The sequence below is a fragment of the Aquarana catesbeiana genome, linkage group LG11 (assembly GCF_042186555.1).
Source record: "Aquarana catesbeiana isolate 2022-GZ linkage group LG11, ASM4218655v1, whole genome shotgun sequence".
NCBI classification, from domain to species: Eukaryota; Metazoa; Chordata; class Amphibia; order Anura; family Ranidae; genus Aquarana; species Aquarana catesbeiana.
Window position 1 is genome coordinate 5,172,531 of NC_133334.1, and position 25,425 is coordinate 5,197,955.

The 25,425-nt window shown below is 47.6% G+C and overlaps 1 protein-coding gene across 1 annotated transcript in view; it reads right to left on the reverse strand.

Annotated features, from left to right (window-relative positions):
- The window catches only part of INSC (INSC spindle orientation adaptor protein), a 170,948-nt gene that overhangs the window by 79,444 nt on the left and 66,079 nt on the right, over nucleotides 1–25,425 (reverse strand). The window contains exons 3-5 of the mRNA XM_073603960.1: nucleotides 17,906–18,251; nucleotides 14,729–14,781; nucleotides 10,677–10,800 (exon numbers count right to left, since the gene is read on the reverse strand). Of these exons, the coding sequence (XP_073460061.1) occupies nucleotides 10,677–10,800; nucleotides 14,729–14,781; nucleotides 17,906–18,251 (523 nt within the window). The remainder of the gene's footprint in view (nucleotides 1–10,676; nucleotides 10,801–14,728; nucleotides 14,782–17,905; nucleotides 18,252–25,425) is intronic.

Sequence of the window (25,425 nt, forward strand, 5' to 3'; positions counted from 1 at the left end):
AGTAATTATCCTCTTCCTCCTCAATCATCACGCTGATAGCTTGTAAGAACATTTTTGGTTCTGGGCGCCACCACCAGTGCCTAAGGCACAATTTTTCAGCCCCTGTTTAACAGGGGCGTGTAATTACAATTTTTGATGTAATACTTTGCAGCAGGGCTCGTTCCTGCATTCCAACTAGAGTGTCTGTGAGGGGTTGCAGTGTTGTGGCACCAGCACCAGTGCCTAGGGCCCAATTTTTCTGCCCCTGTCTAACAGGGGCGTGTAATTACAATTTTTGATGCAATACTTTGCAGCAGGGCTCGTTCCTGCGTTCCAACTAGAGTGTCTGTGAGGGGTTGCAGTGTTGTGGCACCAGCACCAGTGCCTAAGGCCCAATTTTTCTGCCCCTGTCTAACAGGGGCGTGTAATTACAATTTTTGAAGCAATAATTTGCAGCAGGGCTCGTTCCTGCGTTCCAACTAGAGTGTCTGTGAGGGGTTGCAGTGTTGTGGCACCAGCACCAGTGCCTAAGGCCTAATTTTTCAGCTCCTGTTCAACAGGGGCATGTAATTACAATTCTTGATCTAATATTTCACAGCAGGGCCCTGTGAGGGCTTACAGTGTTGTGGCCACAGCAACACCTAAGGCCCAAATTTCTGCTGAGTATATAGGGCAGGACCCTACTTTCAAACATCTAACTTACAAACGACTCCTACTTGTAAACGGAAGGAGACAACAGGAAGTGAGATGAAATCTACCCCTAGGAAGGGAAATTCTCTCCTGTAAGAGTTAATATGGGAAAACAAGTTCTCCTTTCCACTGATGCTTTCCAATCCTTGTTCCACAAAAAAACCCAAATTTTCAAAAAACATTTTTCATTGGGACAAAAAAGTGAGGTGAAATCTTCTGAAGAGGAGGAAAGACAGCAAAACAAATGTCACAGGGGTGATAACCCTTCCCTATGTTTTCCAAAAAGCTTAGAAAAGATTTTTTGGCTGGAGCTAAACACGTTAAAAATGTTCAAAATTACAAACAGATTCTACTTAACAACAAACCTACAGTCCCTGTCTTGTTTGCACCGCCTGTATACTGCTGTTCAGAGTATATAGGGCCTGGTGGCCCCACACCTTTCCTTATTTTAATTTGGGTGCGGGGTTCCCCTTAATATCCATACAAGACCCAAAGGGACTGGTAATGGACTGGGGGGTACCCATGCCGTTTGTCTCACTGATTTTCATCCATATTGCCATGACCCGACATGACATTAAACCCGCAAGCAGTTTTAAATGAGATTTTTTCCTTTAAAAATGACATTTGGTGCAGGGACTGTTCTAAACATGGGAAACACGCGTCACTTTACAGGCATACTATAGACACCCCCCAGGTACGATATTTAAAGGAATATTTCACTTTTTTTTTTTTACTTTAAGCATCATTAAAATCACTGCTCCCGAAAAAACGGCCGTTTTTAAAAGTTTTTTTTGCATTGATACATGTCCCCTGGGGTAGGACCCGGGTCCCCAAACCCTTTTTAGGACAATACCATGCAAATTAGCCTTTAAAATGAGCACTTTTGATTTCGAACGTTCGAGTCCCATAGACGTCAATGGGGTTCTAACGTTCGTGCGAACTTTCGGTCCGTTCGCGGGTTCTGGTGCGAACCGAACCGGGGGGTGTTCGGCTCATCCCTACTCCTGAGAGTGACCCATTCCTTCACCAATGTTTGTAGAAGCCGCCTGCATGTCTAGGTGTGCGATTTTACACACCTGGAGGTGATTGGAACACCTGAACCCAATGATTTGGAGTGGTGTTCCAATACTTTTGGCAATATAGTGTATTTATGTTTGAGGAGTTAGTGGGGTGGGAATGGCTGTATTTGCATGCAGACCTAGGTAACGCCCATGTGATGCTGAGCCTCCATGAAAGAACAGAAATCGTATGAATAAAAGGGGCGGAGCCAGGGACAGTCAGGATGGGGAGGCAATGCTTAGTTGATGCTGACTTGCTTCTAATGCACATGGTGAGAAGCTCACAGTGTGCAGAGAACTCAGAGGATACCATTTTAGTCCAGGAGAGGAGCCGGTACACCTGTACAAAACTCATGTGGATGGGGAGGGAGGATTTAACCTCTTCCGGACCGCGGCACGCTGAAATACATCCTAAATTTGAAGAGGAATATTGTTGTTATGGCAGCGGCTAGCTGCCATAACCCTGGTATCCTCTTCTTCGCCCGGCGGTCCGGTTTCCGATAATAGTGGTCTCTGCAGCGGATTCGCAGCAAGATCATTTTTATCACCGGTGGCAGAGCGTCACCCCTCCTTCCGGCGCGCTCCAGTGCTTACTGGAGCCGTCGGCAGCGGCGGAGGCGATCGGATGTTGCTGGGTATGGAGAGGAGTGAGGGGGAAGATGGCCCTCACCCGTCTCCATACCATTGCAGGGCGGAAGCGACGTCAAAACGTCACTGCCGCCCATAGCTCTTAAAAGGGCCATTTTTTTTTTGAATTTTTTTAAATGACATTTTTTTTTTTTTTTATTTATTGCATTTTAGTGTAAATATGAGATGTGAGATCTTTTTGACCCCCCAGATCTCGTATTTAAGAGGTCCTGTCATGCTTTTTTTCTATTACAAGGGATGTTTACATTCTTTGTAATAGGAATAAAAGTGACACAATTTTTTTTAAAAGAACAGTGTAAAAATAAAAATTAAAAGATAAAATAAATAAGAAAAAAAAAATTTTTATACGTGCCCCGTCCCGCTGAGCTCGCGTGCAGAAGAGAACGCATACGTGAGTAGCGCCTGCATATGAAAACGGTGTTCAAACCACACATGTGAGGTATCCCCACGATCGGTAGAGTGAGAACAATAATTCTAGCCCTAGACCTCCTCTGTAACTCAAAACATGCAACCTGTAGAATTTTTTAAACGTCGCCTATGGAGATTTTTAAGGGTAAAAGTTTGTCGCCATTCCACACGGGTGGGCGCAATTTTAAAGCGTGACATGTTGGGTATCAATTTACTTGGCGTAACATTATCTTTCACAATATATTTAAAAAATGGGCTAACTTTACTGTTGTCTTTTTTTTAATAAAAAAAAATGTATTTTTTACAAAAAAAGTGCGCTTGTAAGACCGCTGCGCAAAGACGGTGTGACAGAAAGTATTGCAATGACCACCATTTTATTCTCTAGGGTGTTAGGGGAAAAAAAGTGTATAATGTTTGGTGGTTCTAAGTAATTTTCTAGCAAAAAAAAAAAAACAGTTTTTAACTTGTAAGCAACAAAAATATCAGAAAGAGGCTCGGTCCTTAAGTGATTAAAATGGTAGAAAATCATATTCACATCCGAAAGATGAGATTTACTGATGTTTTACTTCTACTTTTAAACCAAATGTGTATATTTCTTAAAGAGACAAAGATATATATATATATATATATATATATATATATATATATATATATAAAACAGTAAAAATATCAATTTTATCAATTGTACAGGATTGCGGCATTGCAGAGATTTAGATATAAAATAATTGTTTCTAATGAATTTTTCATAGATGATGAGAATTGAATCACAAACATAACACAACGTCCTCTTCTCTGACCATCTCTTGTCCATGCTTCCCCGCTTTTGTCCTTCTCTGCCCCCAATTATTACAATAAAAATAATTAATCCCATAATTAGACGTTTACATAACTTTGCAGAATACAAGAAAAACAATAATTAAAGATATCAGGATGGGGGATGGGGAGTGCGCAGGATCAGGAACGAGGTTAGCGGGAAGACGCCTGTTAATGGTTGGAACGGCCTTTTATCTGCCTTTTGGACTTACAGACGATTTCCTGATTATACTATATTTCCTGATTTTTTTTTCATGAATTTTAATGTCAGCGGCTCGCGATCTCCATTTATTTATAAATGTGTCAGGGAATTGGAATGTGCATTATTTTTTAATAAAGGAGTCCCCATTAATGGAGGGCCTTGGACATCAACGTCACGGAGATATTTTTTTAGCTTTTAAAAAACATATAAAGATTAGTAACATTTGCATTAGCAACATTCAGGGACACAATAAATATTACATAGAGGCCACCGCTAGACCCTCAATGGGACAGAGAGGGACTTCCTCCCAGATTTTAGGATCAAGTCAACCTTGAGATGAAGGTAACCGGCTACATATGATTGTTATATGAATGACTCAACACGTCTGACACAACACATGGGGGACACTGACATACTCTAATCTATGTATGTGTGTGTGTGTATATATTTATATTTATTATATATACAGTACTGCAAAAGTTATAGGCAGGTGTGAAGAAATGCTGTAATGTACAAATGCTTTCAAATACATATTTTTTAACTGTTTATTTTTATAAATTTTTATCAATTTACAAAACGTAAAGTGAGCAAACAGAAGACAAATAAGACAATAAATCAAATAAATATTTGATGTGACTTCCCTTCGGCTTCACACCAGCAGCAGTTTGGTTTATCAAGCGCTTTTGAAGAAGCACAAGATGTACAGGCGATGTTGAGGAACGTAGATGCAGTGGTCGGGTAACATTGAGGAACGTAGACGCAGTGGTCGGGTAATGTTGAGGAGCGCAGACTCAGTCGTCAGGTAACGTGGAATGTAGACGCAGTGGTCGGATAAATTTGAGGAGCGTAGATACAGTGGTTGGTCAACAGATGAGACACATCATGCTTATTTCCCTTCCACATTAGAAGATTTCCAGTAGTGCCATCAGCACAGAACTAGCGGAAACCAGTGGTATCCAGGTACCCCCACCTACTGACCAGAGAAGTCTGGCGGAAACCAGTTGGACCCAGGTACACCCATCTACTGTCTGGAGAAGTCTGCAGGAGACCAGTGGGACCCAGAAACCCCCATTTACTGTTCGGAGACGTCTGGAGGAAACCAGTGGGACCCAGGTACCCCCATCTACTGTCTGGAGAAGTCTGGAAAAAAACAGTGGGACCCAGGTACCCCCATCTACTGTCTGGAGGAAACCAGTGGGACCCAGGTACCCCCATCTACTGTCCGGAGAAGTCTGGAGGAAACCAGTGGGACCCAGGTACCCCCATCTACTGTCCGGAGAAGTCTGGAGGAAACCAGTGGGACCCAGGTACCCCCATCTACTGTCCGGAGAAGTCTGGAGGAAACCAGTGGGACCCAGGTACACCCATCTACTGTCCGGAGAAGTCTGGAGGAAACCAGTGGGACCCAGGTACACCCATCTACTGTCCCAGGAGAAGTCTGGAGGAAACCAGTGGGACCCAGGTACCCCCATCTACTGTCCAGAGAAGTCTGGAGGAAACCAGTGGGACCCAGGTACCCCCATCTACTGTCTGGAGAAGTCTGGAGGAAACCAGTGGGACCCAGGTACCCCATCTACTGTCCAGAGAAGTCTGAAGGAGACCAGTGGGACCCAGAAACCACCATCTACTGTTCATAGAAGTCTGGAGGAAACCAGTGGGACCCAGGTACCCCCATCTACTGTCCAGAGAAGTCTGGAAGAAACCAGTGGGACTCGGGTACCTCCATCTATTGTCCAGAGAAGTCTGGAGAAAACCAGTGGGACCCAGGTACCCCCATCTACTGTCTGGAGAAGTCTGGAGGAAACCAGTGGGACCCAGGTACCCCCATCTACTGTCTGGAGAAGTATGGAGGAAACCAGTGGTACCCAGAAACCCCCATCTACTGTTCGTGGAAGTCTGGAGGAAACCAGTGGGACCCAGGTACCCCCATCTACTGTCTGGAGAAGTCTGGAGGAAACCAGTGGGACCCAGGTACCCCCATCTACTGTCTGGAGAAGTCTGGAGGAAACCAGTGGGACCCAGGTACCCCATCTACTGTCCGGAGAAGTCTGGAGGAAACCAGTGGGACTCGGGTACCTCCATCTATTGTCCAGAGAAGTCTGGAGGAAACCATTGGGACCCAGGTACCCCCATCTACTGTTTAGAGAAGTCTGGAGGAAACCAGTGTGACCCAGGTACACCCATTTACTGTCCGGAGAACTCTGGGGGAAACCAGTGGGACCAGGTACCCCCATATACTGTTTGGAGAACTCTGGCCACTGGCGAAGTAGTCTTCATAGAAGAATTGCAGCCAAGAAGCCTCAGATGTGGAAACAAGGCTAAGCAACTCAATAATGCAGGAAAAGGGGGTGGGCATAAAAATAGACTCCCTGCCTTAGGCCAGCATTCCATAACTCGATTTCCGCACCTGGGTGCGAGTCTGTGCTGACATGGAGCTTGTCATCAAAGGAAAATTGCAGTAAGTATTTGATATTCAAATTCTGCCACCACCATGTTTCACGGTGGGGATAGTGTATTCAGGGTGATGTGCAGTGTTAGTTTTCCACCACAAGTTTTGCTTTTAGGCCAAAAAGTTGAATCTTGGTCTCATCTGACCAGAGCACCTTCTTCCACATGTTTGCTGTGTCCTCCACATGGCTTCTCAAAAACTACAAACAGGACTTCTTATGACTTTCTTTCACCAATGTCTTTCTTCTTGTCACTCTTCCATAAAGGACAGATTTGTGGAGAACACGACTAATAGTTGTCCTGTGGACAGATTCTCCCACCTGAGCTGTGGATCTCTGCAGCTCCTCCAGAGTTACCATGGACCTCTTGGCTCTTCTCTGATGAATGTTCTCCTTGCCCGGCCGGTCAGTTTAGGTGGACGGCCATGTCTTGGTAGGTTTGCAGTTGTGCCATACTCTTTCCATTTTCTGATGATGGATTGAACAGAGCTCCGTGAGATGGTCAAAGCTTGGGAGATTTTTTTATAACCTAACCCTGCTTTATACTTCTACACAACTTTATCCCTGACCTGTCTGGTGTGTTTCTTTGGCCTTCATGATGCTGTTTGTTCACTAAGGTTCTCTAACAAACCTCTGAGGGTTTCACAGAACAGCTGTATTTATACTGAGATTAAATTACACACGAGTGGACTCTATTTACTTATTAGGTGACTTCTGAAGGCAATTGGTTCCACTAGATTGGGGCGTGATCTGTGAAGGGTGTACACTGATCAGAGGTGATAGTGAAGGGTTGGGGGGTACACTGATCAGAGGTGATAGTGAAGGGTTGGGGGGTGCACTGATCAGAGATGATAGTGAAGGGTTGGGGGGTACACTGATCAGAGGTGATAGTGAAGGGTTGGGGGGTACACTGATCAGAGGTGATAGTGAAGGGTAGGGGGGTGCACTGATCAGAGGTGATAGTGAGGGGTTGGGGGGTGCACAGATCAGAGGTGATAGTGAAGGGTTGGGGGTGCACTGATCAGAGGTGATAGTGAAGGGTTGGGGGGTACACTGATCAGAGGTCATAGTGTAGGGTTGGGGGGTACACTGATCAGAGGTGATAGTGAGGGGTTGGGGGGTGCACCGATCAGAGGTGATAGTGAAGGGTTGGGGGGTACACTGATCAGAGGTGATAGTGAAGGGTTGGGGGGTACACTGATCAGAGGTGATAGTGAAGGCTTGGGGGGTGCACTGATTAGAGGTGATAGTGAAGGGTTGGGGGGTACACTGATCAGAGGTGATAGTGAAGGGTTGGGGGGTGCACTGATCAGGGGTGATAGTGAAGGGTTGGGGGGTGCACTGATCAGAGGTGATAGTGAAGGGTTGGGGGTGCACTGATCAGAGGTGATAGTGAAGGTTTGGGGGGTGCACAGATCAGAGGTGATAGTGAGGGGTTGGGGGGTACACTGATTAGAGGTAATAGTGAAGGGTTGGGGGGTGCACTGATCAGAGGTGATAGTGAAGGGTTGGGGGGTACACTGATTAGAGGTAATAGTGAAGGGTTGGGGGGGTGCACTGATTAGAGGTAATAGTGAAGGGTTGGGGGGTGCACTGATCAGAGGTGATAGTGAAGGGTTGGGGGGTACACTGATCAGAGGTGATAGTGAAGGGTTGGGGGGTACACTGATCAGAGGTGATAGTGAAGGGTTGGGGGGTGCACTGATTAGAGGTGATAGTGAAGGGTTGGGGGGTGCACTGATCAGAGGTGATAGTGAAGGGTTGGGGGGTACACTGATCAGAGGTGATAGTGAAGGATTGGGGGGTACACTGATCAAAGGTGATAGTGAAGGGTTGGGGGGTGCACTGATCAGAGGTGATAATGAAGGGTTGGGGGGTGCACTGAGCAGAGGTGATAGTGAAGGGTTGGGGGGTACACTGATCAGAGGTGATAGTGAAGGGTTGGGGGGTACACTGATCAGAGGTGATAGTGAAGGGTTGGGGGGTACACTGATCAGAGGTGATAGTGAAGGGTTGGGGGGTACACTGATCAGAGGTGATAGTGAAGTGTTGGGGGGTACACTGATCAGAGGTGATAGTGAAGGGTTGGGGGGTACACTGATCAGAGGTGATAGTGAAGGGTTGGGGGGTGCACTGATCAGGGGTGATAGTGAAGGGTTGGGGGTGCACTGATCAGAGATGATAGTGAAGGGTTGGGGGGTGCACTGATCAGAGGTGATAGTGAAGGGTTGGGGGGTGCACTGATCAGGGGTGATAGTGAAGGGTTGGGGGTGCACTGATCAGAGATGTCAGTGAAGGGTTGGGGGGTACACTGATTAGAGGTGATAGTGAAGGGTTGGGGGGTACACTGATTAGAGGTGATAGTGAAGGGTTGGGGGGTACACTGATCAGAGGTGATAGTGAAGGGTTGGGGGGTGCACAGATCAGAGGTGATAGTGAAGGGTTGGGGGGTGCACAGATCAGAGGTGATAGTGAGGGGTTGGGGGGTGCACTGATCAGGGGTGATAGTGAAGGGTTGGGGGGTGCACTGATCAGAGATGATAGTGAAGGGTTGGGGGGTACACTGATTAGAGGTGATAGTGAAGGGTTGGGGGGTACACTGATTAGAGGTGATAGTGAAGGGTTGGGGGGTACACTGATTAGAGGTGATAGTGAAGGGTTGGGGGGTACACTGATCAGGGGTGATAGTGAAGGGTTGGGGGGTGCACAGATCAGAGGTGATAGTGAAGGGTTGGGGGGTACACTGATTAGAGGTGATAGTGAAGGGTTGGGGGGTACACTGATTAGAGGTGATAGTGAAGGGTTGGGGGGTACACTGATCAGAGGTGATAGTGAAGGGTTGGGGGGTGCACAGATCAGAGGTGATAGTGAAGGGTTGGGGGGTACACTGATTAGAGGTGATAGTGAAGGGTTGGGGGGTACACTGATCAGGGGTGATAGTGAAGGGTTGGGGGGTGCACAGATCAGAGGTGATAGTGAAGGGTTGGGGGGTGCACTGATCAGAGGTGATAGTGAAGGTTTGGGGGGTGCACTGATCAGAGGTGATAGTGAAGGTTTGGGGGGTGCACTGATCAGAGGTGATAGTGAAGGTTTGGGGGGTGCACCGATCAGAAAGGTGTCAGTGACTTAACATATAAATGGATGGAACTAATCACTCTGCATATAACCTGAGGATTTGATCACTTATTTTTTTTTTGGGGGGGGGGTTGCTGGCATTGGGTCCCCATTATCCTGTATTATTGTCTCGCTGTCTTTTCTGGTCTCACCCAGATCAGACTTTCCGCCATATTTAATTTTTTCTAATACAATGTAACACGTGGTGACTCAGGAAAGACCGTCTCCTGGGCGCGTTGCGGGACCTGTGGGAAGGATCCTGATGATTTATTTTGTGGCTCTCACTCTTGGGAATAAAGCTGATTTTATTCTGGGGGGAGGGGGGGGCAGGAGGAATAATGGAAGAGGATGGCGATAACAGGCGTCTTTCCTGCCGCAGCCTGACACCACTGCACAGCATTACATCATCGTGAGATGACATCATCCGCTGAGATCGCGCCACGCCGCGGGTTCTTCCCGTCCGGAGACTCCAGTGCTCCATTCTCTCACAATGAGCCAGTCTCAGCCCCTCCACCTTCCTCACCCACTTCATTGATGAATTAGGGTGAAAGAAGAGCGATCAATGCAACTGACTCCAAGAACGTCATATATTGCAGCCAGCCTGTCCTTAGACAAGCCGGCTGCATTCGTTTTCCTTTTAGATGCTTCTTTTCTTTTCACCTAGTAGTGATCCTGCCAGCAACACACTTCCTGTTCTAGGGTGACAACACTTACTCACCATACTGTATCAATGGAGGTTGTTGTCACCCTAGGACAGAATTACAGAAACCCCCACACACACACACACACACACACACACACTACTCCTCTCCATGATGTAAGGGGGGGTGTTATGTAGTCCCCAAAAAGATCTGGGAACAATGTAACTGATAAGAGTGCAGAACAGAAAGTTATCAGCTCACATGATTTCTGGCAGGATCTACAGTTATCTTTTTGCACTTCTGTCTGCAACCAGGAACGATCGTCTTTCCCTAACGGCAGACAATTGCCCCAGGTGTGATTACACGTGGACAGTTGGGGGCGCTGTCAGCCTATCATTCATTTGTTGGAATACACATTTGATTCCAGCTACAAGAATCCCCCCCATCTGGACTTCACAAGATCTGTAAATGAGGATCTAAGATTCTGGAATAGCAAAATGTTTCTTTTCTCAATATCAGTCATAAAACCCCGGAGCCCAGCACCATGCGTGTGTGGGAATCTTCGGCGATCCCTATACACCATACAAGGATTGGATTCATCTTCTCCAAGTTCTTTTCATTGTTCTACAGAAATGTGATGAATACATAGAAATGTTTTGGGGATTTATTTTGTTACCTTCACCTCCTGAACCAAGGCGAGATTAATCAGCCGGCTGAAGTTCTGACCGACCGACGTCAGCGTGTCATTAATGCCGAATTTCATCGACGTCAGATCATCCTCATCCTCCGCCTGGGTGCACCTGATAGAAAAATCCAACAACAACCGTTATTTGGGGGGCTCATATCCTACAGGTACCCCAAAATATATCCACAAATCTGTACAGAGCGGGGGGCGGATCTGGGAGGGGCACTGCAAAAAAATAAGGTGTTGCCGCCCACCCCCCACCCCCCCATCCATGTGTCCGGCCCCTTACAGGACACCGAATGCATGAATTCCAATTGGGTGGGTGTCTTTTTTTAAGCAGGTGATTAGAGCCAGAGGCTCTAATTGGCTTCAAAATAGGGTGGGCTCTGGGGACGTGGAACGTGAAACGTGGCCTGAGACCCGTTTCCCGATTGGCCGAAAGGAGAAGCGTTCTGATTGGCTGCCGAGGAGGAGGGAGGATATGGAAGCCTACGGAAGCTGCTGGGCTGGGGAAGGGGAAGCTGTTGTGCCCGTGATGCCCGCGGAGGAGAGAAGGGGAAGCCGCCCGTAATGCTCGCCGCCCGTGATGCCCGCCGCCCATGATGCCCGCCATAGACGGGGTAAATGCTCCGGACCCAACTGTCCGGACCGGGAGGGCGGAAGGCTGTGGGTGTTTGCGGCCCCCCTCAAAAAAATTACCACCAGCTGCCACTGGTATCATACAGTCCTACCCATGTTTATCATTCCTAATTGGATTATTACATTACAAACAGACAGGATAGTAGACATGTGCAATGCCAAAAAATGAGTTCGTTTTCATTTTATTTGTTTGTTTTTTTTTCCGGGTCGTTCACTATGAGCGAAATGCATTATTTCGAATACATTCAAAAATTAAAAAATTAAAAAATAAGAATGAAAATCCGGAAATTCAAAAGAACGAAAACCCAAAAATAAGAATGAAAATTCAAAAATCCCAAAATTCAAAAATCCGCAATAATAATAACTACTGACTAACTAACTAATAATAACTAACTATTAAATTATAGATATTGGAATTTCCTTTCAAATTTGGCTGTTAGTGAACGTAACGAATACGAATTTATCCGAAGTTACGAATTATCCGAAATAACGAATGTCACATATAAACGAACTTAACAAATTAATAATAATAAACAATAATAAAAATTTGTATTATTATTATTTATTATTAATTTGTTACGTTCGATAATTCGTAACTTCGGATAAATTCGTATTCGTTACGTTCACTAACAGCCAAATTTGAAAGGAAATTCCAATACTTATAATTTATTAGTTAGTTATTATTAGTTCTTTTGAATTTTCGGATTTTCGCTCTTATTCTCAGATTTTTGAATCTTTGTATTTTTGAAATTTCGGATTTCCGAATTTTCGTATTTTCCAATTTTCGTATTTTCCAAATTCGGAAAAATTCTTTAAACGGATTTTTGTTAATTAGAATATTTCCTAATTAACAAATTTGTTGAATTTCGTTGAAAAACGAATTCGGAATGGAATGATTTGTACATCTCTACAGGATATATTTAACCACATATAGTTTTATTATTACAAAGATCATAAGCAGACTATATATATGTCTTTGCATTGTGGTTTGGATACGGATGCAAGTCTTTGATTATTGATTTCAGAAATAATTGTTTTTTAATAGGTTTGTTTATTGTTTGCACAGATGATGATACTATATTATCTAGCACGTTTTTTTTCTCATTGATTTGTATTGCTGATCTGTACATTGTTACTGAAGCTGACACTGTATAATTCAATTTCATTTTTTCACTTATTGACCCGCCTGCTCTTTGCCACCTGAGCTCCGCCCACTATCTGCGGGCTCACCAGTGGCACAGCTCCCACCCCGCGGCCTCTTGACGCCCAATGTACAGGCAGCCTGGTATGGGGTGGGAACAGAGTAGGGCAGGTGCAAGGATTTTTGGCACCCTAGGCGAAATCTCATTTTGGCCGCCCCCATGGCTCCGCCCCTGACTCCACCCCTTTGCCCTGCCCATGTGCCAGAAGGCGGTGCTATACAGGATGCATCGTCTCTGCTTCCTCTACTATCGGCTCTGTTCTTCACATTGATGGTCGGGGATGGCGAGTTGGGAACCCGCAATCTGGGATTGTTGGCCCGCCATCCCAGAGCAGGAGGTGGTGAGCCTCATCAGAGGGCCGGCAGTTGGGCGCCCGTCCTATAAGGGATGCATTGGGTGTAAGGCGGAGCTGGCTGTACTGGGACCATCACCAGAGAGTCTCTGAGAGAGACGGACAGGTCAATCACTGATAATCATAGAGGCGCGCAGCAGCGGGGGATGTTTGCTTCCGCTCTGTTGGGAGACTCAGGACATGTCCTCAAGTGCTGTGCTGTGCCTCTAATTACAACGCAGCGGCTGCCTGAGACTGATTTAGTCACATGCTGCTGCCTGCAGAGCACGCAGACACGGAGGAAAACCAGAGGCTGGGCGCCCCTAGGCGGCTGCCTAGTTTGCCTAGTGTTAGGGGTCAGAGCTTCACTGGAGCTCATGGCCCCGCCCACTCCTTGCTTACTGGGAGAGCCCTGCTGCCTGTGGCCTGTGTACCATTTGGCGTTGCGCACCCCCCCCCTGATCAGCCATTAAGAGACAAAAACTGGAAACCACACAATCATAATAGTGTATACATTAGAGTGTAAGCTCCTCTGTACAGAGACTGATGTGACTGTGGGGGAGGGGACATTAGAGTGTAAGCTCCTCTGTATAGAGACTGATGTGACTGTGGGGGAGGGGACATTAGAGTGTAAGCTCCTCTGTACAGAGACTGATGTGACTGTGGGGGAGGGGACATTAGAGTGTAAGCTCCTCTGTACAGAGACTGATGTGACTGTGGGGGAGGGGACATTAGAGTGTAAGCTCCTCTGTATAGAGACTGATTTGACTGTGGGGGGAGGGGACATTAGAGTGTAAGCTCCTCTGTATAGAGACTGATGTGACTGTGGGGGAGGGGACATTAGAGTGTAAGCTCCTCTGTATAGAGACTGATGTGACTGTGGGGGGAGGGGACATTAGAGTGTAAGCTCCTCTGTATAGAGACTGATGTGACTGTGGGGGAGGGGACATTAGAGTGTAAGCTCCTCTGTACAGAGACTGATGTGACTGTGGGGGAGGGGACATTAGAGTGTAAGGTCCTCTGTAAAGAGACTGATGTGACTGTGGGGGGGGACATTAGAGTGTAAGCTCCTCTGTATAGAGACTGATGTGACTGTGGGGGAGGGGACATTAGAGTGTAAGCTCCTCTGTATAGAGACTGATGTGACTGTGGGGGAGGGGACATTAGAGTGTAAGCTCCTCTGTACAGAGACTGATGTGACTGTGGGGGAGGGGACATTAGAGTGTAAGCTCCTCTGTACAGAGACTGATGTGACTGTGGGGGAGGGGACATTAGAGTGTAAGCTCCTCTGTACAGAGACTGATGTGACTGTGGGGGAGGGGACATTAGAGTGTAAGCTCCTCTGTACAGAGACTGATGTGACTGTGAAGGAGGGGACATTAGAGTGTAAGCTCCTCTGTACAGAGACTGATGTGACTGTGAGGGAGGGGACATTAGAGTGTAAGCTCCTCTGTATAGAGACTGATGTGACTGGGGGGGAGGGGACATTAGAGTGTAAGCTCCTCTGTATAGAGACTGATGTGACTGTGGGGGAGGGGACATTAGAGTGTAAGCTCCTCTGTACAGAGTCTGATGTGACTGTGAAGGGGGAGGGGGACATTAGAGTGTAAGCTCCTCTGGTACAGAGACTGATGTGACTGTGGGGGAGGGGACATTAGAGTATAAGCTCCTCTGTACAGAGCCTGATGTGACTGTGGGGGAGGGGACATTAGAGTATAAGCTCCTCTGTACAGAGACTGATGTGACTGGCTCAGTGATCCTTGTACAGCGCTGTGGTATATGTCAGAGCTATATAAATGTATAATAATAATAATTAGAATAATGGCAGATAATGAATGAAATCTTCTCGGTGTTTTATAGAGCCATCTTACCTCTCGGTGAGTTCGGTGAGCTCAGAACATTTATCCAATAATAAGGTTTGATACTGCGGAGACATTAGAGGGAAACATTGCTATCATTAAGAGTTGGCGTGAATTATGTTTTTAGGATACATAAACATTACGACCATAAATATCCGCTCCTTTCCTATTGGACCTATAAATAGCCGGATTGTGGTGTCAGCACTCCGACCGGCAAAACAACCACATTAGACGCCAACAAGTCAATTGTTGATATCCGGAGCGTCGTTTCTCCTGGGCGGCACGATGATTGCTCTCACTTTTCTGTAGAATTACTCCATTAAAAGTTATTAGGCGTCTCTGAAAGCCGATAACACATTATTTCTCCCCATTATTTATGCCCTTCGCAGGCAGCCATTACTGGCTTAAGTGTATGTGAGCGCAGAGACGAGGGTCGCCATTCTACACAGCCGGGACGCTGCATGTTCGACCTCTGAAATTACAAGCAGATAATTCGGCTTTTGTTTTAGGTTTGCATCAGAAAACAGCAAAATAATCCAAAGTAATTCCATTATCGCCATCAGCAATCTTCTGCTCCCGCAACACGTCATTGGTTGACACCCGACGAGTCAGACAAAGATTTCATTGTATCAAATGTCACAACTAAAGCCACAATCGCTTTTTTATCATCAGTTTTGCCAAATATAATAATTCAATAAAACAGAACATTAAAGTGCAACTCCAAATTTTTTCGTAGGTAGTGAAACTGGTTTCTAATACCGCCTACAGAATCCAGTATTAAAAGTTTCTTTCACTAGTATGTGCCTCTCCCACAAAGGGGAGATTTCCCTGCAGTAGTTTGTGTCTCTGTCCCTCCCACAATGGGGAGATTTCCCTGCAGTAGTTTGTGTCTCTGCCCCTCCCACAATGGGGAGATTTCCCTGCAGTAGTTTGTGTCTCTGCCCCTCCCACAATAGTGAGAATTCCTGCAGTAGTTTGTGTCTCTGCCTCTCCCACAATGGGGAGATTTCCCTGCAGTAGTTTGTGTCTCTGCCCCTCCCACAATTGGGAGATTTCCCTGCAGTTCTTTGTGTCTATGCCCCTCCCACACTGGGGAGATTTCCCTGCAGTTCTTTGTGTCTCTGCCCCTCCCACAATGGGGAGATTTCCCTGCAGTAGTTTGTGGAGGAAGACAATGCAATATGTGAAGAGAAGAGAGTCACAGCCAAGATAGCAGTGGTTGGAAGGAGGATCCGATTACATGCTGCATGTTCATTCTGTAATACTCACTACTCTTGGGATTGAACAACACAGAGTGCCACAGCCAATAAGAAAGCATCTGTTCTGATTGTCTTCAGCTTGAATAATGAAGCTACACATGGCCTGACATTCAAGCAACGCATTGCGACACCTAAACTGAGCCTTGTGCTACCAGTGTCGCACCCGAAGTTTCTCCCTCCTCCATGCATCCCATGTTCCAGCGCTTTCCCAAACTTTGTGCCTCCAGGAAATGCTCCAATAGTACCTCTGTGCCATCAGCGCACCTTCATGTGCCTTTGTGTCTCCAACAGTACACTTGGACCTCTAGTGCACCCCTATGTGATCCAATGTCTCTAAGCATACTCCTGTGCCTCTGTGTGCCCCCTGTGCCACCAGAACACCTCAGTGCCTCCAAGTACCCCCTGTGCCACCAGAACACCTCAGTGCCTCCAAGTACCCCCTGTGCCACCAGCACACCTCATTGTCTCCAAGTGCCCCCCTATGTCACCAGCACACCTCATTGTCTCCAAGTGCCCCCCTATGTCACCAGCACACCTCATTGTCTCCAAGTGCCCCCCTATGTCACCAGCACTCCTCAGTGTTTCCAAGTGTACCCCTGTGCCACCAGCACACCACAGTGCCCCCCTGTGCCACCAGAACACCTCAGTGCCTCCAAGTACCCCCTGTGCCACCAGCACATCTCATTGTCTCCAAGTGCCCCCCTATGTCACCAGCACACCTCATTGTCTCCAAGTGCCCCCCTATGTCACCAGCATTCCTCATTGTCTCCAAGTGCCCCCCTATGTCACCAGCACACCTCATTGTCTCCAAGTGCCCCCCTATGTCACCAGCACACCTCATTGTCTCCAAGTGCCCCCCTATGTCACCAGCATTCCTCATTGTCTCCAAGTGCCCCCCCTATGTCACCAGCACTCCTCAGTGTCTCCAAGTGTACCCCTGTGCCACCAGCACACCACAGTGCCCCCCTGTGCCACCAGCACACCTTAGTGTCTTCAAGTGCCCCCCCCCCCGTGCCACTGGCACACTTCATTGTCTCCAAGTGCCCTCCATGTGCCACCAACACACCTTAGTGTCTCCAAGTGTACCCCTATGTCACCAGCACTCCAAGTGTACCACTATGTCACCAGCACTCCAAGTGTACCCCTGTGCTACCAGCACACATTAGTGTCTCCAAGTGTACCCTTGTGTCACCAGCACTCCAAGTGTACCCCTGTGCCACCAGCACTCCTCAGTGTCTCCAAGTGTACCTCTGTGTCACCAGAATACCTCTTTGTCTCCAAGTGTACCCCTATGCAACCAGCATGCCCCCATGTTCCTCTGTGTCTTCAAGTGCACCCCTGCATCTTCAGTACACCTCTGTTAAACTTTGTGTCTCCAAGGGTACCCCTGTATCTCCAGTGCACTCCTGTGCACGCCTTACCTCAAAGTGTGCTCATGTCACTAGCATGCCTCTGTGTCTCCAAGTGTCCCCCTGGGTCTCCAGTGCACCCCTGTATGCTCACATGTTTCCAAGTGTACCCCTGTTCCTCTGTGTTCCCCCATGTCTCCAGATATACCCCCGTGCCACCAATGCACCTTTGTGTATCCAAATGTACCCCTGTGTCACCGGCATGCCTCTGTGTCTCCAAGTGTGTCACTGTGCCTCCAGCATGCCTCTGTGTTCCCCCATGTCTCCAGATGTACCCCTGTGTCACTAATGCACCTTTGTGTCTCCAAATGTACCCCTGTGTCACCGGCATACCTCTGTGCCTCCAAATGTACCCCTGTGTCACCAGCATGCCTCTGTGTCTCCAGCATGCCTCTGTGTACCTCTGTGTCTCCAAGTGTAGCCCTGTGCTTCTGCAGACACCTAATGACTCCCTGGAATATCCTGGCATTACACCCACCCTTTGTGTCCTATAAAACCATATGGGAGGAAACGATCAGTACCTGATGCATACAGTCTGTGGAGGCCTTGGCATGCGCATTGTACTCTTTGATCATGGAGTGAACATGGCAGTTGGTCTTGATGGTCATGGTGTGGACCCGTCTCCAGCGGTTCTTCTCCAACTTCTGGACAATCTTGGTTAGTTCGGTGCTGATGATCCAGGCCCGGCGGAGGAGCATCTCCAGGCAGTTCTGAGAACTTTCCGCCGTGGACAGCATGAGGTCACTCTGGGAATCATCTTCCACACTGATGGGTTTGGATTGGAGGATGCACATACACTCACACTCCGTCATCAGCATCAGATCGTCCATCCACCGCTGGACCGAGTCCACCTGCATCAGGTTCATGCTGCAATATTAAAGGAGAATTCCAACCAATCAGATAGGAAAGGTCAAGCACACACATAGGACCAGAAAATGTATAAAACAAAACTCATCTTCTTGTCACCCCACACACACACACACACACACACACACACTTCACAACGCACAAACCTATTGGACTTTTCAGAATCTGCGACTCCACAGACTCCACCCACTGTCCCGCTTCCTGCAGGTCCTTAACATCACCTTATCTGGTGTTGCCCCCCCTGAGCCCTCTTCATGTAAGCTTCTCTTAAGAGGTCCTGTCATCAGATGTATATTTTCATCATTCCATGCAGCATACTGAGTGATGTGTCAGTGTCCCCCTTCCAGGTATTTATTCCTTCTCACAGAGATCACAGGACTCCCCCTGACAACTCCTTCATCTGCTTTTCTCTCCAGGAGCAGCACATGCACCCCCTATGCGGAAGAGCAGAATCACGTAGAGTATCTCACGAAAGTAAGTACAGCCCTCAGTGACATTTGTGTAAATCTTTTCTTCTATCTTTTCATGTGACAACACTGAAGAAATGACACTTGTCTACAATGTAAAGTAGTGAGTGTACAGCTTGTATAACAGTGTAAATTTGCTGTCCCCTCAAAATAACTCAACACACAGCCATTAATGTCTAAACCGCTGGCAACAAAAGTCAGTACACCCCTAAGTGAAAATGTCCAAATTGGGCCCAATTAGCCATTTTCCCTCCCCGGTGTCATGTGACTTGTTAGTGTTTCAAGGTCTCAAGTGTGAATGGGGAGCAGGTGTGTTAAATTTGGTGTTATCGCTCTCACTCTCTCATACTGGTCACTGGAAGTTCAAGATTGGTTGCTCTACATAAAGATGGCCTAGGCTATAAGAAGATTGCCAAGACCCTGAAACTGAGCTGCAGCACGGTGGCCAAGACCATACAGCGGTATAACAGGACAGGTTCCACTCAGAACAGGCCTCGCCATGGTCCACCAAAGAAGTTGAGGTCACGTGCTCAGCATCATATCCAGAGGTTGTCTTTGGGAAATAGACGTATGAGTGCTGCCAGCATTGCTGCAGAGGTTGTAGGGGTGGGGGGTCAGCCTGTCAGTGATCAGACCATACGCCGCATACTGCATCAAATTGGTCTGCATGGCTGTCGTCCCAGAAGGAAGCCTCTTCTAAAGATGATGCACAAGAAAGACCACAAACAGTTTGCTGAAGACAAGCAGACTAAGGAGATGGATTACTGGAACCATGTCCTGTGGTCTGATGAGACCAAAATAAACGTATTTGGTTCAGATGGTGACAAGTGTGTGTGGGGCAACCAGGTGAGGAGGACAAAGACAAGTGTGTCTTGCCTACAGTCAAGCATGGTGGTGGGAGTGTCATGGTCTGGGGCTGCATGAGTGCTGCCGGAACTGGGGGGCTACAGATCATTGAGGGAACCATGAATGCCAACATGTACTGTGACATACTGAAGCAGAGCATGATCCCCTCCCTTCAGAGACTGGGCCGCAGGGCAGTATTCCAACATGATAACCACCCCAAACACACCTCCAAGACCACCACTGCCTTGCTAAAGAAGCTGAGGGTAAAGGTGATGGACTGGCCAAGCATGTCTCCAGACCTAAACCCTATTGATCATCTGTGGGACATCCTCAAACGGAAGGTGGAGGAGCGCAAGGTCTCTAACATCCACCAGCTCTGTGATGTCATCATGGAGGAGGGGAAGAGGACTCCAGTGACAACCTGTGAAGCTCTGGTGACCTCCATGCCCAAGAGGGTTAAGGCAGTGCTGGAAAATAATGGTGGCCACACAAAATATTGACACTTTAGGCACAATTTGGAGATTTTCACTTAACACTAACAAATCACATGACACCGGGGAGGGAAAATGGCTAATTGGGCCCAATTTGGACATTTTCACTTAGGGGTGTACTGACTTTTGTTGCCAGTGGTTTAGACATTAATGGCTGTGTGTTGAGTTATTTTGAGGGGGCAGCAAATTTACACTGTTATACAAGCTGTACACTCACTACTTTACATTGTAGACAAGTGTCATTTCTTCAGTGTTGTCACATGAAAAGATAGAAGAAAAGATTTACACAAATGTGACTGAGGGGTGTACTTACTTTTGTCAGATACTGTGTATCTACTGTATATGTAGGGTTGCCACCTCATCCCTTTAAACCCGAACACATATTAATTACACGGGTCCTGAGGCTGATTAAGGTGGTAATTAAACTCACTTGTTGCCTTATCTGCATTAAATTAGCCTTCATAACTTGTGTAATTCATATGTGTTGGGGTTTAAAGGGATGAGGTGACAACTCTATGTATATGTGATTCTGCACATAAAGGCCGCTGTGTAGCAGTAAATCTACTATAGGGCGGTCAGGAACGGGGTAATTGGCTTGGATAAGGAATAGTTTTATGCTGTGGATTTGATATACAAAGCTCTCTTGCATTGAATTGTGTATGTTTGATGCTCTGCTGAATAAAGGTGCAAACCTTCTTGAACCGTTCTCCTTGTCTCCGGCATAGTTTACAGCTGACACTACCAGGTAAGCCTGTCCCTGTTACAGCGGCACAGTTGCTCTTGTCAACCAGTCTTTCAATATTGGACCTCTGCTCTGATTGGTGGAATTGGCATGGTTGTTTTGGGTTACTCAGCCCATTCATCCATTAAACCTTTCCTCTCGGTGTGGATGACCCCAGTCGTCCCCCCCACCACCACCACCACGGTACATTTCTCTGTAATGTTTTTTCCTGAATGATAATTGCGGTGTTCTCGGATGGAAACACTTTGTACTTTCTACAAGATCCAGACAGCTGAAAACGCTGAGCACAGCCGTCCACAATCAGCATAATGGCTGGACAGATTTATTGCTGGTTTTAATGCTAATGCAAAATTCTGGGATTTGTAGTTCCTCAATATACACTCACCGGACAATTTATTAGGTACACCTGTTCAACTCCTTGGTAACACAAATTGCCTATCAGCCAATCACATGGTAGCAACTCGATGCATTTTTAGACTCAGGCCGGGTTCACACCGTTACGACAAACGCCCCGACATTGGGAGCTCAAGTCGCATGACGTGTGATAATCAATGATTCCCTATGGCAGTGATGGTGAACCTTGGCACCCCAGATGTTTTGGAACTACATTTCCCCATGATGCTCAACTACACTACAGAGTGCATGAGCATCATGGGAAATGTAGTTCCAAAACATCTGGGGTGCCAAGGTTCGCCATCACTGCCCTATGGGATCCTTCTTAACTGGTCTGACAAGTCGGTCCGCCTTTGAAAATGCTCCCTACACTACTTTGGTCCGACTCTGATCCTGCTTCAGCCCATTGAATATCACTGAAGTCGGATCAAAGTCGGATCGCCGTCTTAACTGATCCGACTTTGGCATGCGACTTGTGCTCTGAGGATCTTGAAGCGGAACTCCACGCCAAATAACAAAAAAAAAAAAAAACGGCATAGGTTCCCCCAAGAGCATACCAGGCCCTTCAGTCTTGTATGGATTTTAAGGGGAACCTCCCCACACCAAAAAAACAGCGTGGGGGTCCCCCCCCAAAATCCATACCAGACCCTTATCCGAGCACAAAGCCTGGCAGGTCAGGAAAGGGGGTGGGGACGAGCGAGCACCCCCCCTCCTGAACCGTACTAGGCCGCATGCCCTCAACATGGTGGGTGGGTGCTTTGGGGGCAGGGTTGCCCTGCGCCCCCCCACCCCAAAGCACCTTGTCCCCATGTTGATGAGGACAAGGGCCTTTTCCCGTCAACCCTGGACATTGGTTGTGGGGGTCTGCGGGCAGGGAGCTTTTTGGAATTTACCAAGGGGTCCTCCAGATTCCGGCCCCCCCACCCTATGAGAATGAGTATAGGGTACATTGTACACCTACCCATTCACCTAAAAAAAAGTGTCAAAAATAAATCACATTACACATGTTTTTAAAATACTTTATTCAGGCAGCTCCATCGTCTCTTTCGATTTCTTCTCCCCTCTCCGGCTCTTCTGCCGCCTCCGCTGACGTCTTCTGTCTCTGCCAGTTCTTCTCCCCTCTCTGGGTCTTCTCCGCTCTCCACTGATGTCTTCTGCCTCCTCTGGTTCTTCTCCCCTCTCCAGGTCTTCTCCGCTCTCTGCTGATGTCTTCTAGCCCTCTCCGGTTCTTCTCCCTCTGCCTGCTGTCTTCCGTGGGGTCTTCTCCGCTGTCTTCTACCTCTGTCGGCTGTCTTCTGCCTCTGTTCTTCTTCCGATGTTGACACAATGCTCTCTCCCGCTCTAATGCCGGGTGCGTGGTGTGCCACTACTTATATTGGCATGGGGCGGGGTCACTGTGTGACGTCATCTGGCAGCCCTGTCCCTTACGATGTCACCGCACGGACATGATGGGCGGTGACATCATAAGGGGCAGGCCTCTGGTGACCCTACCCCATGCTAACATAAGTAGTGGTACACCGCGCACCCGGATTAGAGCTGGAGAGAGTGTTGAGTCAACATCAGAAGAAGAACAGAGGAAGAAGACAACGGAGAAGACCTGGAAGAGGCAGAAGACAGCGGACAGAGGAAGAAGAACCGGGGAGGGCTAGAAGACATCAGCGGAGAAGACCCGGAGAGGGGAGAAGAGATCGGTAGAGACGACGGAGCTGCCTTAATAAATTACTTTAAAAACCTCTGTAAACACGTGTTTTATTTTTGACATTTTTTTTTTAGGTGAATGGGTAGGGGTACAACATACCCCATACTCATTCACATAGGGTAGGAGGCCGAGAACTGTGGGGCCCCCTTGTTAAATTGCGGCTTCCAGATTCCGAAAAGCCCCCACCCACAAACCCAAACCAACGGCGAGGGTTGTTGTGAAGAGGCCATCAACATGGGGACATGGTGCTTTGGGGTGGGGGGGCACAGTACTGTGGTGAGGCGTCGGTGAGGCGTCGGTGAGGCATCGGTGAGGCGTCGGTGGAGATTCGGTGGGGCTTCAAGCGGGCTTTGCCATAGTCTTCTATGGAGGCTTTGAAGAAGCACCACTAAAGCTACATGGGATATAATTTTTGAAGCGAAGCCAAAGCAAACCAAAGCAAAAGCAAGGTGTAAACAGGACTGTAAGCTAACCATTTTATTTAGTGACAGGATCTTTGACTGGTGTTCAGAGAGCTTTAACAAAGCCTGTCCAAAGCAATGTTGAAGCCGAAGTAAGTGAAAATGAGCCATTAAAGGATTAAAAAAATAAATAAAATACAGTCATGTGACCAGCACAGCACCAATCAGGGCTGGCTAGGCTCAGATTCACACTGTAGAGAGCAATCACATACATCAGCAGAGTAATAGAAGCCCCTCCCCTGAGGACCGTTCCCTGCAGAATGATGCTGGAGAACAGGGAAAGATCACGTGACCATGCAACGGCGCTGCAGAAATAAGGGACTTGGAGGATTAAAAAAATAACGATAATACAACGGCATGATATATATATATCATATATATGATTTATGTGAATGAGTTATGGCGACTGACATTTCTCTGTTTAGTATCATTTTACACATTTGAAGAGATTTATCATAACCCATCATACAAATCCCCGCTCTAGAGCTCCCTCCTGTGGCCTAAAGCCAAGGCAACCCATCTCACACACTCACTGGCTGTCTGAAGCGTTGCAGGTCTTTCACTTGATTAGAGACTGCAGAGCGCCTGTTCATTTATAATTAGACAGACCCCGTCTGGTAGATGAGCAGCGAATTCAATGGGATTCCATAAGGCGCAACCATTGTGCAGCACTACCAGTGCCAGGACAAGGCTATCTAGAGCCTCGGGGGGGTGAACATGCCAAACGGCACCCCCCCCAGGATGTATGAGCATTATGTGTCAGCAACCCCCCTTCCCCCACCCCCCACAAAAACACTAATCGCACTAATCGGCATGCTCACCCCTAAACATAAATTCCCTCTCCTCCCAGTACAAATCCACCCCCTACTGCTGAAATCCCCCCTCCCAGCACATAATCTTTGCCCCCGCAAAAAAAAGAGCACACATCCTCTCCCCCTAAAATTTCCCCTCTTAGTACAAATCTTCTCCCACTCACTTTAAATCCTTCCCTCCCAGCAAAAATGTTCTCCCCCCCCCCGCAATCCCCCTAAATCACCACTCTTAGCAGCCCCCCAAATTTCCCCTCCTAGAACAATACTTACCCCCTGCCGCCCCCCCCCAAATTCCCCCTTCCAACTCAAATCCCTTCCCCCCCTAATCTCCTTGTCATGCCCCCCTCCCCCCACCTCACATGATACCACAGGGCCCAGGTCAGCTACCCCCTCCTGCCCACCCCCTTGCCCCGCCCCCGAGCACTACTATAGCAGGAAGCCCCGATTCCACGCTTAAGAGAAACATCCACTTTGGTTGGAGGGACCCTTTAATAAATCGAACATGGCGGCTGCGGTTTGGAAATAAAGAAAAGACTTTTTGCGATAATTTCAAAGGAATCCAAAAATAAAACAGGGACGGGGGGGGGAGGGGCTGGACTCATGAAATGAGAATTAAATTTTGAGCCAATACAATAAATGTGATCGATTTAATGCTAGAGCGTCCTGAGAAGTTGCCGGCGATGACTGAGCATTGGAGCGCCTTTGATAAACGTATCTGGAGAGTCGGCAAATTCCCCTCATCGGCATTCTGGGGGTGATTGATTGATCCATGAATAATGGCGATCTGTGGTTAATGACCTGCAGGAGCCCACACACACGCTATTGGTTTGTGATTAATGCTTCCAGTAACGACGTCCGGGATACGGTCTGAGTTGGGAAACAGTTAATCCTGGAATCCTCCGTAGTGCGAGGATGACATCACTGCGCTCGCCGCCACCGGCTGCCAGGGATCTTTTAAAGACGCAGAGAAGTGAGATGATAAAGGGAACTTTTTTCCCGGAGACAGGTGGATGGGCGCTTCCACCGTCATCCATAACAGCTCCGCTCACTGCTCCGCCCTCTGCTCCACCCACTGCTCAGACCCTGCGGCTGCTGACACCCCTATAACACATGGATCGCAAGAAGGATGGTCGGCACTCGGAATAACAAACAAAAAAATACCCCTTTATTGAAAACGCACGTACAATCGCTGTATAACACCGACGCGTTTCGGCCATGATTAACCAACAGCAATACCGAGTGCTTCCACCCCCCCCTGGGACA